Below are 15120 nucleotides of genomic sequence, written 5' to 3' on the forward strand. Positions count from 1 at the left end.
GAGTTTTCCATGTCTTGCACTTGGTCCATGAAATAATAACTTTGCAAGACTGTAGTGAAAACGAACTACTTAAAGTGTCCCTGCCCCCAGTGTTACCATCATTATCATTTGTAGACTGAAAAACACAGATATATGAATAATGAGATCTATATTTTTAAATACCACCAACAAGTTTAAAATCACATTGGGGGGAAATGGTCTATTATTCTATTATCAATGCTGTATTTTCTTTTATTTTTTTTCTTTTGAGTCGGAGTTTTGCTGTTGTTGCCCAGGCTGGAGTACAATGGTGTGATCTTGGCTCACCGCAACCTCCGCTTCCCAGGTTCAAGCAATTCTCCTGCCTCAGCCTCCCAAGTAGCTGGGATTACAGATGCATGCCACCACATCCAGCTAATTTTGTATTTTTAGTAGAGACAGGGTTTCTCCATGTTGGTCAGGCTGGTCTCAAACTCCTAACCTCAGGTGATCCGCCCACCTTGGCCTCCCAGAGTGCTGGGATTATAGACATGAGCCACTGTGCCCGGCCAATGCTGTATTTTTGAAGTTAATAATGTGCTTATGACATATGAAAAGCAGCACAATAATTTGATTTAAATTATTTAAGTAATTATCTTTTTTTTTTTTTTTTTTTGAGATGAAGTCTTGCTCTTTCCCCAGGCTGGAGCGCAGTAGCACCATCTCGGCTCACCGCAATCTCCGTCTCCTGGATTCAAGCGATTCCCCTGCCTTAGCCTCCTGAGTAGCTGGGACTACAGGCGCAGGCCACTATGCCCAGCCAATTTTTTGTATGTTAGTAGAGACAGGGTTTCACCCTGGCCAAGATGGTCTCGATATCCTGACCTCATGATCCGCCTGCCTCAGCCTCCCAAAATGCTGGTATTAAAGGCATGAGCCACCACACCTGGCCTAAGTAGTTATCTTTTTAAGCTGCTTTCCCTAGGCTTCACAGCAATTCACTGGAACAAAAAGAATGTTCAATTAGTTTAATTATTTTCAAAAAGTAGAGAAAGAATGTGTTTAGGTGCTTTCTTCCTTTTGAGTTTTCATTTGTTTATTTAGTACAATTATTAAGATTGAATAGGTCTTCTGGTTTCCAGATTCACAAAGAACACTTAGGTAACTTAGAGAAACAAGAAAGTATCAAGAATATAAACTGTGTAATTCAGTCTTGTCTTGAGAAACAATGTTGAACCATAATAAAGGAGATCAGTGCTTTCTAAAGATGACATATACGTAGATACTTCTTGTACTTGTATTTTAAGTACATAAACCAAAGCATAAGTATATAAACAAAAGAATAAGCATTTCACAGTCTTAGACAAATTTAGTGTTTAAAAGGCACTACCTACCTTAATTAGACACTCCTAGAAATTCAGTGGATTTTGTTACATTTTTTAGTTTATTTGGTTTTTATATAGGCAAAAGATTACAACAATCCAGCTTTTATGATACTTACCAATGCCACTGGGGGTATCTGAACAACTGTCTTAACTCATTTTTTATTAATGTGCCTTCCCTCCCCCGAAAGAGTGTAATCTCTTTCAATTTCTCTTTTTTTCTCTCAGGCTCTGCATGGAATTTTCCTCTCCTCTTTATTCTGTTGGTGTAATACACAATCACGTGTTCGTTGTCTTGTTTTCCTCTGGGTGGCATGGATACTTCCATTTCCTTCTCCTTTTTCATCTTTTCTCTCATGATGGTCTCTAACAAGATCCTCTCCAGGCTTTCTCTGATCTCTATGCTAATGGGAAAGCACTGGAATGATGGAAAGAAAAACAAAGAAGAAAAAAAGTCCCGAAAGCAGCTGGGAGTCCTTAGGTCTAACCATCTCTATGGAAACAATTCCACAGAGATAGGTCTGAAAAGAATTCTGTAGGGATCACTGGAGCAGTGGTGAGCCAATCTCACCAACCCTTATTCACAGGATTCAACTTGCAAATGTGAATAGTTGACAAGACTTTTTTTTTTTTTTAAAAAAATTATAAAATAGGAAGAAATAAAAAAAGTCATTTATGACTGTAGCGGTTTGGCTTTTCTTTTGTTTTTTGTTTTTTTTTTTTTTTTTGAGACAGAATATCACTCTGTAACCCAGGCTGGCGTGCAGTGGCATGATCTCAGCTCACTGCAACCTCTGCCCCCAACCCTGGGTTCAAGCGATTCTCATGCCTCAGCCTCCCAAGTAGCTGGGATTATAGGCATGTACCACCATGCCCAGCTAATTTTTGTATTTTTAGTAGAGACAGTTTCACTATGTTGGCCAGGTTGGTCTTGAACTCTTGACCTCATGTGATCCACCCACCTTGGCCTCCCAAAGTACTGGGATTACAGGCGCAAGCCACCACACCCAACCTATATAGTTTTGTTTTATTTTCTTTTTTTGAGATGGAGTCTTGCTCTGTCACCATGCTGGAGTGCAGTGACACAATCTCGGCTCATTGCAACCTCCTCTCCCGGGTTCAAGCGATTCTCCTGCCTCAGCCTCCTGGGTTCAAGCAATTCTCCTGCCTCAGCCTCCCGAGTAGCTGGGACTGCAGGCACGTGCCACCATGCCCAGCGAATTTTTGTATTTTCAGTAGAGACGGGGTTTCACCATGTTGGCCAGGATGGTCTCGATCTCTTGACCATCCGCCTCAGCCTCCCAAAGTGCTGGGATTACAGGTATGAGCCACTGCACCCAGCCTACGGTTTATTTTTTAACTCAGAACTTCCTACTGTAATAATAAAAAGGCAAAAGGGATGTGTACACCAATTTCAAGTCCTTTCTAAGCATGCGCATTGGCAAAGGGTGCCTAACCCAAAGAAATTATGGCAAGAAAGCAACCAAGCAAGCAAGCAACAGTTTGGTAGCGAAAAGTCATTCATGTCATTAGAATGATTTTAAGATTATGGCCTATAACCACACAAAGTATGCAGAGGAATGCCAAATTCAACCAGGCAGTAAAATAGATTGAATTCAAGGAAGGAGTGAAGGAGATTACGGAATTCCATCTACCAACTCAGGTTGAAAGACTGAAAGGATAAAGTAGCCATGTAACTTGAACCCAGAAGGACCAAGGGAAGAACTCCATCAGAATTGTGGGAGCTTAGTGTCTTATACGGCAATTATTTTTTTAAAAGGAGGGAGAGGGGTTGGGACTCACAGTGTCAGTGATAATGGGACTATAAAGTTTCAGGCCTGTTCAAAGGTCTCCATCCAATAAGCTAGTAACAAGTCTCCTGAAATGGTAACTCCAGTATTAATTAGGTGACATAACCTCAATTTTCCAAAAATGATCACACTTTCCTTAAGCTATAGACTAGTTATTTGTAACCTCACAAAGGTTCAGAGTGTTTTAAGACCCTGGCCCTTGGGTAAAACCATATGGGCTCCATATAGCTCTACCATTCAACTGTGACCTTGGGAACTATTTTCACTTCTCTAGGACTTTGGCACTTTATCTATAAAATGAAGATGTTTATTTTTCAGGGTTGTAAAGAGTAGCGTAAATTGAGTACAGAATGTAGTATGCTACACTACAATTTACGCTACTCTTTACAACCCTGAAAAATAAATGTGAGCCATTGTTATTACAGCATCCTTGTTTGGTTTTCCATCTCTCGTAATGATGATCACACTGCTCTTTCTTCCTTCAACTGAGTATTTTTATGGAGTGGGCCATTGAGAGTATGTGAGCACCATGACTTAGACAATTCTTTTTTTTTAATTTTTTTTATTTATTTTATTTTTTTAAAGATGGGGTTTCACCATGATGGCCAGGCTGGTCTTGAACTTCTGACCTCAGGTGATCCACCCACCTCGGCCTCCCAAAGTGCTAGGATTACAGGCGTGAGCCACCGCGCCCGGCAACTTAGACAATTCTTACTGCCCCACACTCGTCTTAAGCAGGTTTGAGGATGAATTGAAGCCTTAAAATGGAAGTTTCCATTACATGAAGGTAAATGGCTTCCTGTCTCTATCCTACACACTGCAGATCTCATGGGGGGAAAATGATACATTCTCCTATGTTGCTAACACCTCTCACCCTACCCCCAACAGACTTGCAATGTTTGTACCACAAAGTTCAAAGTCTTTTGGCCGGACACTGAAGGCTGTCTACAATGCAGCTTCACCCACATTTCCAACATTACCCCATCAATCCATGTATGGTCCTACCTTTGCACTTGAACTTGCACTGATTTCTTTACCAGGCTTACCCTTAACCCTTTGCGCAAAAATTCGGGGTTTTGTTTTGTTTTGTTTTGAGACAGAATCTCGTCTGGTGGCCTAGGCTGGAGTGCACTGGTTGTGCTGGAGTGCAATCACGGCTCACTGCAGCTTCAACCTCCAGGACACAAGCCATCCTCTTGCCCAGCCTCTCGAGTAGCTGGGACTACAAGCGTGCGCAGCCATCACGCCCGGATAATCATTGTATTTTTTTTAATAGAGACAGCATCTCACTAAGTTGCCCAGGCTGGTCTCCAACTCTTAGACTCAAGAGATCCTCCAGCCTCCGCCTCTCAAAGGAGTGAGCCACCGCAGCCGGCCTTTTGTTTCATTAGGCCATGTGTCATTAGGAACCTTAGTGACATGACAGCAAAACCGAAATGTACTTTTTAGGTGTCACTCGGAAGTACAATTTTCAACAACGCAAAAATATAGAAAACAACCCGACGTCGGTCTCCACAGGCTAATCCATCCCCGAGGAACCAACTGCGGGAGAGATGAAAGACATCTCTCCTGCCTTCGGCCAGCGCGAAGGCCAGAGGACAAAGAGAGGAAGGATCTGCAGAGAGAAGGGAAGCGTAGTGGACAGGAATTCACGCAAGAAACCCGAGTCCTGCGCGGCGCAGCCGGATGAAGCGCGCTGGGGGTAGGCCGGCAGCCCCGGGCCAGGGGAAGGAGGCGGACATCCAGCCCGACAGACGAAATCTGCCCGCGTGGACGCTTGCATCTTCGCAGCCCAGAAACACTGCTGTTTTTCACTGCACAATGCAAACATGGTGGACAAGAAAAGCTACCCCGCGTCTGCCGGCCGAATCACACAGTGCCCTTTCAGAGTAGTAATTGCCGAGCAAGGGCGGGGCCCTCACGGAATTTGTTCATGGTGGGGGCAGATCACCAGAGAACTTTTCCAGGCCGCCACAGCAAGGTTCCTTCTACACACGGGCACAACTACAACTACAACTGCCACTGCCACTGCCACCGCCCCGAGGCGGCAGAATGGTAGGCTCTGAAAACTGGATGGTTCCACCGTAAGCAAGAAAGAGCGCGCTACGGCTCTTTAACTAGACCAGCCTCCGCGCTGTCTACCTCGCCACCAACAGCTGCGCCGCCTACCACCGCGCAGGCGCACTTTGTGCCGCCAGCGCCCGGCGGACCCGACTTTTCCCGTCTCGCGAGAGTGGGGCTGGCCGCCTTCGCAGCTCACGCTCCGCCCCCCACTTCTTGGCTTTCTCCCATCCCCCCAAGCCAGTCGCTGTGCTGCGCAGCTCCCTAAGCGGTTGCCACCGATAGAGACGGTTGAGGGAACCGTTGTGGCGGGCGCTACACGAGGCAAACGACTTTTCCCTCCTCTCGACTGGACCCCGCGAGCACCAGAGCCGGCGTAACTATCGCCTGACAGGGTATCTGAAGTAAAAGGGGGTAGGTTGGGCTGGTGGTTTCGAGAGCTGAGTCGGGAGAAGGTCGAAAGAGGCCGGGAGGGGGCTGGGTTGGGGGGCAGTGCGGAGGTCGCCGCTCGGAAGCGGCGAAGCTGCGCCTCCCGAACCATCTTCCACTTCAAGGAGGGCAGCCTGCCGATGGGAGGACTTGCTCAGGTGGAATTCAGTGGACGACGCCGAGGCCCGAAGTAGGGGACATCCAGTATTTCCCTCTTTCCCTGCTGGCTTGGCCTCCGCCATTTTGGGTACAGTGGCGCGGCCACCTCGGCTTCCCGCCCTTCCCCGCTCTTTTTACTTTGTGTTCCCCAGCTTCCGAAAACGGATCTAGCAGGCCGGGGAGGGGGTGGTCAAACCTCCCTGGAAGGGATGAGGGTGGGGAGTGAAGCGAGCAGGGAAAGGCCGGGCAGTTGGGTGGGGGGAGGATCGGGGCTGCCGGGCGCGCTCCCGATGGAAATGGCGCCGGATGGGCCTGGCCTCCCACCGCGGCCTCCCTTCCTCCGCAGTCTCGGCAGGGCTACCTGGGCTGACGGGACTGCGAGTGACTTCTGACGCAGATTCCCAAGATGAGAGAGGCTGGAGCTGGGGGAGGAAAGCCAATGGCGACGAAGGTGCTCAACTCCCAAATCCAGGACAAAGGAGGCCGCCTGCCTCCTGTGTAATTCCGCCGCCCGGTGGCGAAGGGTTTTAAGCCAGGCTTGGCTGCTGGCGGGAGGGGGAAGGGGCGTACTCTCCCTAGCTCTTTGGTCTCTAGGGCAGCTAGATAAACGGAAAGTCTCCGGGGAGGAATAAAGGACGCTTAGCCGGCCCTTATATTCCAGATTTGGAACTTCGAAAAGAGTACGTACTCATTTTCCAAGGGTTTTTTTTTTTTTATTCTTTTTTCCACGTTTAAACGTTTATAAGGACTTCGGGGGTGATTTATCAAATAGGAATGTGAAATGGGCTTGTTTCAAGTAGGCCTTCTGGGCCCAGTAAACTATGATTGTTACTTTTTGAACTTTGGGGGAGGGGTGGGTGATGTAGCAATCATTTTGTGTAGTTTGGAGTATATGTGTTAGAATTTGTTTTTAAGTTTTACTTTTGGGAAACAGTTAAAACAACCCAGTGATGGCAGATGTGTGTGTATTGGATTGAGTTCCTTTCGATATTAAATCTCCAAGTGTTGTATTTTATGTAGATTTTTTTTCTTGGCGTTAAGGCTATTGAAGTAAAATACTTAAAAATACGGTTATGGCTTATTTTCTTTTGGTAGCTAGGCATGTTTTTTATTTAGTGTAGGAGTATAGTACACTGTAATCGTATTAAACAAGGGAATAAGCCTACTCAACAAAAACTGTAAACCCAGTCACGTGGTGGTGGTGTGATTCGGATGGGGGTCTTGAGAACTGGATCCGTAATTTTCGTTGAAGGCACTCAGTACGAAAGGGACGGGAAAGGCCTGAGAGTAAGAATTCTGATAATTCATGTAAAACTTTGTAAGGATATTGTTACCTACTTTTCCGGCTCTAAAAACAAACTTACTACTGTTGAAGATGTGCAGTGATGCTTTGTCAAGATTGCCAAGGAAAAGTTTACGAAAATCTTACCTTGAAACAGTAGGTTTGAGTGGCTCTTTGAAAAAATAGTCCAGACTTTCCTATAAAGTTGTACATGGTGTAACAAATAGTTTTACTAATTGGATTAAACTATACACCTTTTTTGTGCCCTCTTTTCATTTGTGCCATTATCTGGAAATATATCTACTTACCTTTTTAAAATAATGTTATCTTTGATTTCCTTGTTTTGGTAAACAACTGACTGAACAGTAGATAAACTGGTTTTAGGGAACTCGTGTTTTAGAGACCTGACCTCCTTAAGCTATTAGGGGTGTGTCTTTTTTTTTTTTTTTTTTTTTTTTTTAAATAGAGCAAGCACATTGGGAAGGAACGTTGTAAATTTTCTGTTAAACTTAGATCATCAGCACTTTTTCCAAAAAATAAAATTTACTCTCATTTCTTGACCAGTGGGCTACCATTTAGAAAGTTATTTATCGATGCATAAAATCATTTATGTATTATTTCAGAAGATAAGATATGCCTCCATGTTACGAGAATTGTTTCTTAAAGGCTTTGATATGTAATTTACGTACCATAAACTTCACCAATTTTAAGTGTACAGTTTAGTGGATTTTAGTACATTGACAGAGTTGTGTGACCGTCACTACAATTTAATTTTAAAAGATTTTTGTCACACCAAAAAGATAAGCATACCCTTTAGTGGTCATTCCCCATGCTGGCATCCTCCCTCCACTCAAGTCTCAGACAATCGAGAATGTAAATCGAATCACACAATATGTAGTCATTTGTGACTGGCTTATTTTACTTGTGATGTTTAGAAAATTATATTTAAGGTCTCGTAAAACTGACCAGAGCTATCTTCATATCTTAACTGTGATATCTTTAATTGGTGCTAGCACCAGAGTAGTGATTAGCCATGACGTTTGTTGCAAAGAAAGGTTGAGGTGGATTACACTGAATAATTAGTAAAGTGTTTAAGTGGTTTCTGACAGCTTTATTAGAGCAGATTTCCTCTCCCTCTGTACCCTTAGAGATTTTCTTGTTTTGGTTTTGTAGGTAGAATTTTGAGTTTTGAAGGGGTTATTATAATGACACTGTCCTTATTGTACGTGCTTTGCATACAGGGTCACCTCATAAGATAGATTGTGTTCCGAATTTGATTGGGTTTTCCGCATTTAAAAATTGTGTTAACAGTTTAGTGTTTCTTACAGACAACACTTTTGTTTTCATTGGGTTTTCTCATTGGTACAAGCTGATCCAAAAATCAAATTTGCTTGCTAGTATTTTTTTCTTGTGAGTTGCTAAGATTTATAGGTAAATTAATTTTTCTTTTCTTTTTTAAGTATTTGTTCCTTAAATGCAAATTGTACCACTAAGATCCTTCCACAACGGATTAAGGTTGAATTTGCAGTTTTTAAATTTTTCATGAAGCATTGAGGGTAGATTTATACCACTTTTTCCATTATGGGTAAATCACCCTTTATGGGAAATGCTTATTTTTTAGGTTTGTGCTATTAAAAAACAAAATTTAAGAAAAGAGGCATTTTCAAACATCTTTGAACAACTTTTTTCTAAATTGGGTTGGGGCCTTCTCCTTTCAGAGCTACTCTTTAGAATAGTATTAAACTTTTAAAAGCCTTTGCTGGCTTTGGGAAAGAAAATTTTTTAACAATCCTGAGTTCTTTTCAAGGCTCGAATTGTTTTCTGTCCTTGGAGGTTCACATATTTTGTTTATGGTATATTTCATTGGCTTTGCAGGGCCCCTTAAAGTCCAGTAACAATTGCCGACAGTAAGTACTTACCACGAGGCAGACAAAGCACTTGAATAGTCCAGTGAAGTATAGGTACCACTGCTTATAATTGAGGAGGCTCAGAGGTTAAGTGGTTTAGGTAGCCAGTGAAGGGTAGAGTAGGGATTCAAACCCAGAATGTTCATACTGTTTATTTATGTGCATAACAGTTGGTTGTAATGTCAGTTAAAAATTTGTATTCCCATTTTCGTTCTGTATGTCTAGGGTAGCACCTAGGGCTGAAGGTGATTCACACATAGAGGTACTTAACCACTGCTAGAGAATTTCTACAGTAGCTTAAGTATATGAATTCTAGGAAAAATTTTACCCTTTGCAGATGCTACCCCTAAGAGTTGCACCAACAAATAGATGACATGAAATTAAGTATTAGTGAATACTGTTGATATGAAATATCCTGAAACATAAAGGAATCAAATGAACAAAAACTGTTTTGTTTACAGGGGAGGAGGTGGTGAGGGAAAGGTTTGAAATACTCAGGTGAGTAGGATTCCTACAGCTGCATAGTGAAATTTGTAAGGTTCTGGTAAGTTTCTGCAGCTGAAGGACTTCTGCATTCGCCTCTTTTATAAATATTATGGAATTTTAAAAGGAAGGATGGTTGCCTCTGGGGAAGAGAACTGAGATCTTTTGGAGGGGAAGGGGGGCTCCTAGATGTATTTTTTATGCTTTATTTAAAAACATTATCTATTAAAGCTTATGTTTAAATCTATTTGATTAAAAAGTTGAGTTAACTGGTTTCTACATACTGTCCAGTGGCTTCAAAAACAGGTACTATTGGAAGGCATTCACTTTTGAGTGGCCTTTGACCTCAGTTTTGAAACTATCTAATTGGTCATTTTATACTGTTGCTCTTGGTGATTTTAAGCTAGATTTGGCTAAAATAGAGGCGGGAGTGTTGACCCTTCAAAGACAGTTTCATGTGTTGAAAATTGCAGTGCATTCAAAAGGATTAGACTTCCGTGGTATTTTTCCAACATAAATCAGTACTCATTACATTTTTTACTTAAGCTCTTGATGTTAGTGGATAGTACTATTGTATGTAACTTCTAAATAAGTTTTAAAGAATTTGAATAATCAGGTGAATAAAAACCTGAAAAGTTGTGGATGAAAACTGGAGAGATAAGAAAAGGCTGGAGTTGGCATTCAGGGGACACAAATAGTTTGAAAACTGTTAGTAGAATTATGCAAGTTTTCTTAAAATTGTGCAATATATAATATTGATACTAAGAAATTCAGTACTTTTCTGTAGGAGGGGTCAGGTCTCACTGCCTTTTCCCTACCCCAAAATAGATAGATGGTCTACAATTGTGTTGTGGTCTTGTCGCAGGAGTTGGTCTCGTTACATTTCCTCATGTGGCACCTCTGAGAGGTGTTTCTTCATTACCTCTTGACAAGAGTATATTTTGATTGACTGCTCTATGTGCTTGTTTATTTTTTATAGCATTTAAATCAAACGGTATTGAGATGGATTGGGTTATGAAACATAATGGTCCAAATGACGCTAGTGATGGGACAGTACGACTTCGTGGACTACCATTTGGTTGCAGCAAAGAGGAAATAGTTCAGTTCTTTCAAGGTACCTCTAGTATTAGTCAAAGTTTAGTAGTATTGTAATTTTTGTATTGTTTGACTCAGTTTTTAATTTGTAAAACCCATTTGATTTTGGAACTTTATGATAGTCTTGGTTAATATATTAAAATAATATGCTCCAATTAATATTCAATACAGAATGTTTAGAATGTGTAAACCTAATTAATGTGCAGTAACATATTTGAGAATTGTGATGAAATGAACTGAATTAGCATATGGAGCATAAATTTGATTTGTAGACTTTTTCATGTAATATAGGTGGGCTTTTAGAGTGTGTGTAATTACACAGTGTTTTTACACTGGTCGCAAAAAAGATTTATTTAATCCAGTAATATTTGAAAAAAGCTTTCATTTGTATTATGGGGTGATGGGAAACTAAGCTTTTTTGTTTTGTTTTGTTTTGTTTTGTTTTGTTTAGACTTGTTTTAAATATTTGATTCAGATGGGAATGTTTCAGCCTTTAACACTGTTCCCCTTGATGGGGTTATTTGTCCTTGGGTTAAAGGGTTGGAAATCGTGCCAAATGGGATAACATTGACGATGGACTACCAGGGGAGAAGCACAGGGGAGGCCTTCGTGCAGTTTGCTTCAAAGGAGATAGCAGAAAATGCTCTGGGGAAACACAAGGAAAGAATAGGGCACAGGTGGGGATGGAGAGTTTGGGATGGTGTTAAATTTTTATTTTTGGGGGTTGTGGGTCACTATTGCTTAAATGGGGGGGTAACCATAACATTTTTCTGGGGTAGCTTAAAAGAATTGATAATTATCTAAATTTAACTTGGAAACTACAGATTTGGGTGGGGAATTAATGCTAATAGTTATATTAAAATTAGATTGTTTTCATTTCTCTGTAGGATGTTGATAAATGCTTTTGTATAATCACCTATTTTCTTTAAACACCTATTATGTACTAAAAGAGACAAAGTAAATTTATATTTTATGAGTTGTTTTCAGTGACTAATTTGTCTTTGTAAGACTTAAATATTTACTTAAGTTTGTAGGTTTAAACTGTTAACTTATGGTGTATTTAGGCAATTTAAATTGGGTTATGTATCTAGATGTAGAAAAACTTACTGCATTTTGCCCAGTATCTAATTGACACTAATATATTTATGCTGAAATGTGTACCTTAAAACATTTTTAAATAGGTATATTGAGATCTTCAGAAGTAGCAGGAGTGAAATCAAAGGATTTTATGATCCACCAAGAAGATTGCTGGGACAGCGACCGGGACCATATGATAGACCAATAGGAGGAAGAGGGGGTTATTATGGAGCTGGGCGTGGAAGTATGTATGACAGAATGCGACGAGGAGGTGATGGATATGATGGTGGTATGTGTATCTAATGAACAAAGGTTCTGTTGTCATTTTCTTAATGTTCCTGACACTTTGTCAAGAAATACAGAAATGGCAGTAATTTCAGTACCTATTAGGTTTTAAAACCTGTTCATGAAAACATGGATTCCCATGCTAGCTGTGGGACTTGATTGATGCACATATTAGCACCTAGAAAACTTACACTGAAAGTAAAATTAAGATGTTGGCATATTTTGACCACCTTTTGCCTAAGAATGAAATTTAATCTACATGTCTGAACTTAACAAACTTTTGAAATTTTAAATTTCCATCAGATGTTGACTGCTTTTTTCAGAGTCTCAGTTGGGAATTGCAAACTTGTAATAAGTTACACAAACTGTTTGCCACAAAATGTTTTTGTAGGCTATATTATTTCTCTCTCTAAAGTATGTAGTCATGTATTTCTCCTTAAACTTCACAGGTTATGGAGGTTTTGATGACTATGGTGGCTATAATAATTATGGCTACGGGAATGATGGCTTTGATGACAGAATGAGAGATGGAAGAGGTAAAGTAAATATTAAAGACATTTTTTATTCTGAGGTGAATTTTAGTATTTGTTTTTGCAGGCTCTTAGTGGTAATATAGGAAACTTGTATAAAAAAGTTAATTCAGACATATTTCAGTGCATTCCTATATAGAGCTTTATACCTTGTACAGTGTGTATGTATACTTTCCTACTTGTATTCATAATAGTTCATAATGTGGGCAAATTGTGTTCTGTAGGTATGGGAGGACATGGCTATGGCGGAGCTGGTGATGCAAGTTCAGGTTTTCATGGTGGTCATTTCGTACATATGAGAGGGTTGCCTTTTCGTGCAACTGAAAATGACATTGCTAATGTGAGTAATTTTTGATAACTATTAGTGGTTTTATACTTAACCCTGGTATCTAAATTTTTTTTTCCCCATTTATTTATAATATCTAAATTTTTAAGCATTCTTAATGTTCTCATGTTTATAGCTTAATACCAAAATCCCTTGAATATAAAAATAGATCTACCTTTAGCTGTAGTTACTGATGTATATTTTTGTGTCCATTGTGTGTTGACCTACATAGGATTCAAGCAAGTAAAAAGCTACATTCATGAAGTCCAGTTAAGCATGTAATGAAAGACTTATCAGCATAGAATGGTGATGACTGTATACCATTTTGTGCTGGTGTCTTGTTGTTGTTTGAGATGCAGGAGTCTCACTCTGTCACCCAGGCTGGAGTGCAGTGGCACAATCTCAGCTCACTGCAACCTCTGGCTCTGGAGTTGAAGTGATTCTTCTGCCTTGGCCTCCTGAATAGCTGGGATTACTGGTGTGAGCCACCACTAATGTTTTGTATTTTTAGTAGAGACAGGGTTTCGCCATGTTGGTGAAGCTGGTCTCAAAGTCCTGACCTTATGATCCGCCTGCCTCGGCCTCCCGAAGTGCTGGGATTACAGGTGTGGGCCACCAAGCCTGGCCTGTATTAGGTTTTGAAAGAATGAATGTATAAGTATTAGTGATTTGGTTTGGCTTTCTAGGCTAGATAGTGATTAGAAACTGAGGAGTTGAAAATAACAGGAATAGATGCTGCTGCTCTTACTGATGTGAAACTGGTTAGTTTTCGATTTGTTAGGAAGTCAGAAAACTTAAGTCCATTGGCTAAATCTGGTCACATCATTCCTCTGCCTGTTGAGTAGTTATATTAGAACCCAGTGGCCATTCAAGCCAAAAATACTATCTGGCTCTAAAAGCAATAGTTTGCTCTAGATCTTACTGGGAATCAATTGGCCTGAGTTCCAAGGGCCTTTAATGATAGTTTAAACCTCACTAACTTGTGATTAGAACCAAATGATACCTTTTGGGGAACAATTTCATACAGTTTTAAATAGTAGGTTTATCCAAACTGCACAGTTCCAAATCATGATATCCATTATTTCTGTGTGTTATGTCTCTGTTTGGTTTTTTTGTTTTGTTTTGTTTTGAGACAGTCTCCCTCTCTGTCTTGCCGAGGCTGGAGCACAGTGGCGTGACCTCAGCTCACTGCAGCCTCCACCTCCCAGGTTCAGGCAATTCTCCTGTCTCAGCCTCCTGAGAGGCTGTGCCACCACACCCAGCTGATTTGTATTTTTTTTGAGACGGAGTTTCGCTCTTGTTACCCAGGCTGGAGTGCAATGGCGCGATCTCGGCTCACTGCAACCTCCGCCTCCTGGGTTCAGGCAATTCTCCTGCCTCAGCCTCCCGCGTAGCTGGGATTACAGGCGCGCGCCACCATGCCCAGCTAATTTTTTGTATTTTTAGTAGAGACGGGGTTTCACCATGTTGACCAGGATGGTCTCGATCTCTTGACCTCGTGATCCACCCGCCTCGGCCTCCCAAAGTGCTGGGATTACAGGCGTGAGCCACCGCGCCCGGCCAAAAGCATTAAATTCTTTACATTATCCCTAAATGTCTACTCTTATTACATTCACAAAACCTCTGTAGTTGACTAATTAGTCTGGCAGGGCAGTGGAAGGGTTTGTTTTAATTGATGAGGAAAATCAAGGTATGTGGTAATTTAATATTCTCAATAGAGAAGTAAAAAAAAAAAATGTTTCCTTTTATTTAGTTCTTCTCACCATTAAATCCAATACGAGTTCATATTGATATTGGAGCTGATGGCAGAGCCACAGGAGAAGCAGATGTAGAGTTTGTGACACATGAAGATGCAGTAGCTGCCATGTCTAAAGATAAAAATAACATGCGTAAGTGGTATCTTTGGCATTCTATCTTAATTTTCTAGATGTGAATTTTTAAAATAAGAGGCTCTAGGATCTGGAGGTAACTCTTGGCAGTTGTTGGGATCTATAATCATTTGACCTCTAATAAAGTTTAAATATTAATGGCTTCCTGTGGGCTTTGTATAGCACTGTACTAGGAATTAATAAGCATACTTTGTTAAATTTTACTTAATTGATCTTTTTTTAAAAGCTTGTATTGATGAATTTGATCCATCATTCCTTTCTCCTGTTACTTTTTTTTTTTTTAAAGAACATCGATACATTGAACTCTTCTTGAATTCTACTCCTGGAGGTGGCTCTGGCATGGGAGGTTCTGGAATGGGAGGCTATGGAAGAGATGGAATGGGTATGTAAAGTTTTTAAAATATGCAGGGTTAACTACTTAGCAACTAGTCTCAACTTTTTTCTCTT

The 15120-nt window shown here is 40.9% G+C and overlaps 2 protein-coding genes across 6 annotated transcripts in view; one reads left to right on the plus strand and one right to left on the minus strand.

Annotated features, from left to right (window-relative positions):
• Positions 1 to 7739, minus strand: part of PBLD (phenazine biosynthesis like protein domain containing) — a 41300-nt gene extending 33561 nt beyond the window's left edge. For 2 of the 4 annotated variants that reach the window (XM_032252623.1, XM_032252622.1), the window contains exons 1-2: positions 4157 to 4203; positions 3144 to 3219 (exon numbers count right to left, since the gene is read on the minus strand). The gene's annotated coding sequence lies outside the window, so the exon portion shown is untranslated. Of the gene's footprint in view, positions 1 to 3143; positions 3220 to 4156; positions 4204 to 6161 lie in introns of those variants that run through there. The other 2 variants (XM_032252625.1, XM_032252624.1) reach the window with 1 other exon arrangement.
• Positions 5459 to 15120, plus strand: HNRNPH3 (heterogeneous nuclear ribonucleoprotein H3). Of its 2 annotated transcripts, none has more exons than XM_032252619.1 (8): positions 5459 to 5626; positions 10452 to 10586; positions 11106 to 11244; positions 11749 to 11933; positions 12379 to 12465; positions 12684 to 12799; positions 14538 to 14673; positions 14960 to 15120. In XM_032252619.1, the coding sequence occupies exons 2-8, from the start codon at positions 10475 to 10477 to the stop codon at positions 15061 to 15063; spliced, it is 879 nt and encodes a 292-aa protein (XP_032108510.1). In that variant the 5' UTR covers positions 5459 to 5626; positions 10452 to 10474; the 3' UTR covers positions 15064 to 15120. The 2 variants fall into 2 exon arrangements, with proteins under 2 accessions (XP_032108510.1, XP_032108512.1); XM_032252621.1 differs by having other exon boundaries at positions 5465 to 5626; positions 11749 to 11888.

The sequence above is a fragment of the Sapajus apella genome, unplaced genomic scaffold (assembly GCF_009761245.1).
Source record: "Sapajus apella isolate SASKATOON/1434 unplaced genomic scaffold, GSC_monkey_1.0 scaffold78, whole genome shotgun sequence".
Lineage (NCBI taxonomy): Eukaryota > Metazoa > Chordata > Mammalia > Primates > Cebidae > Sapajus > Sapajus apella.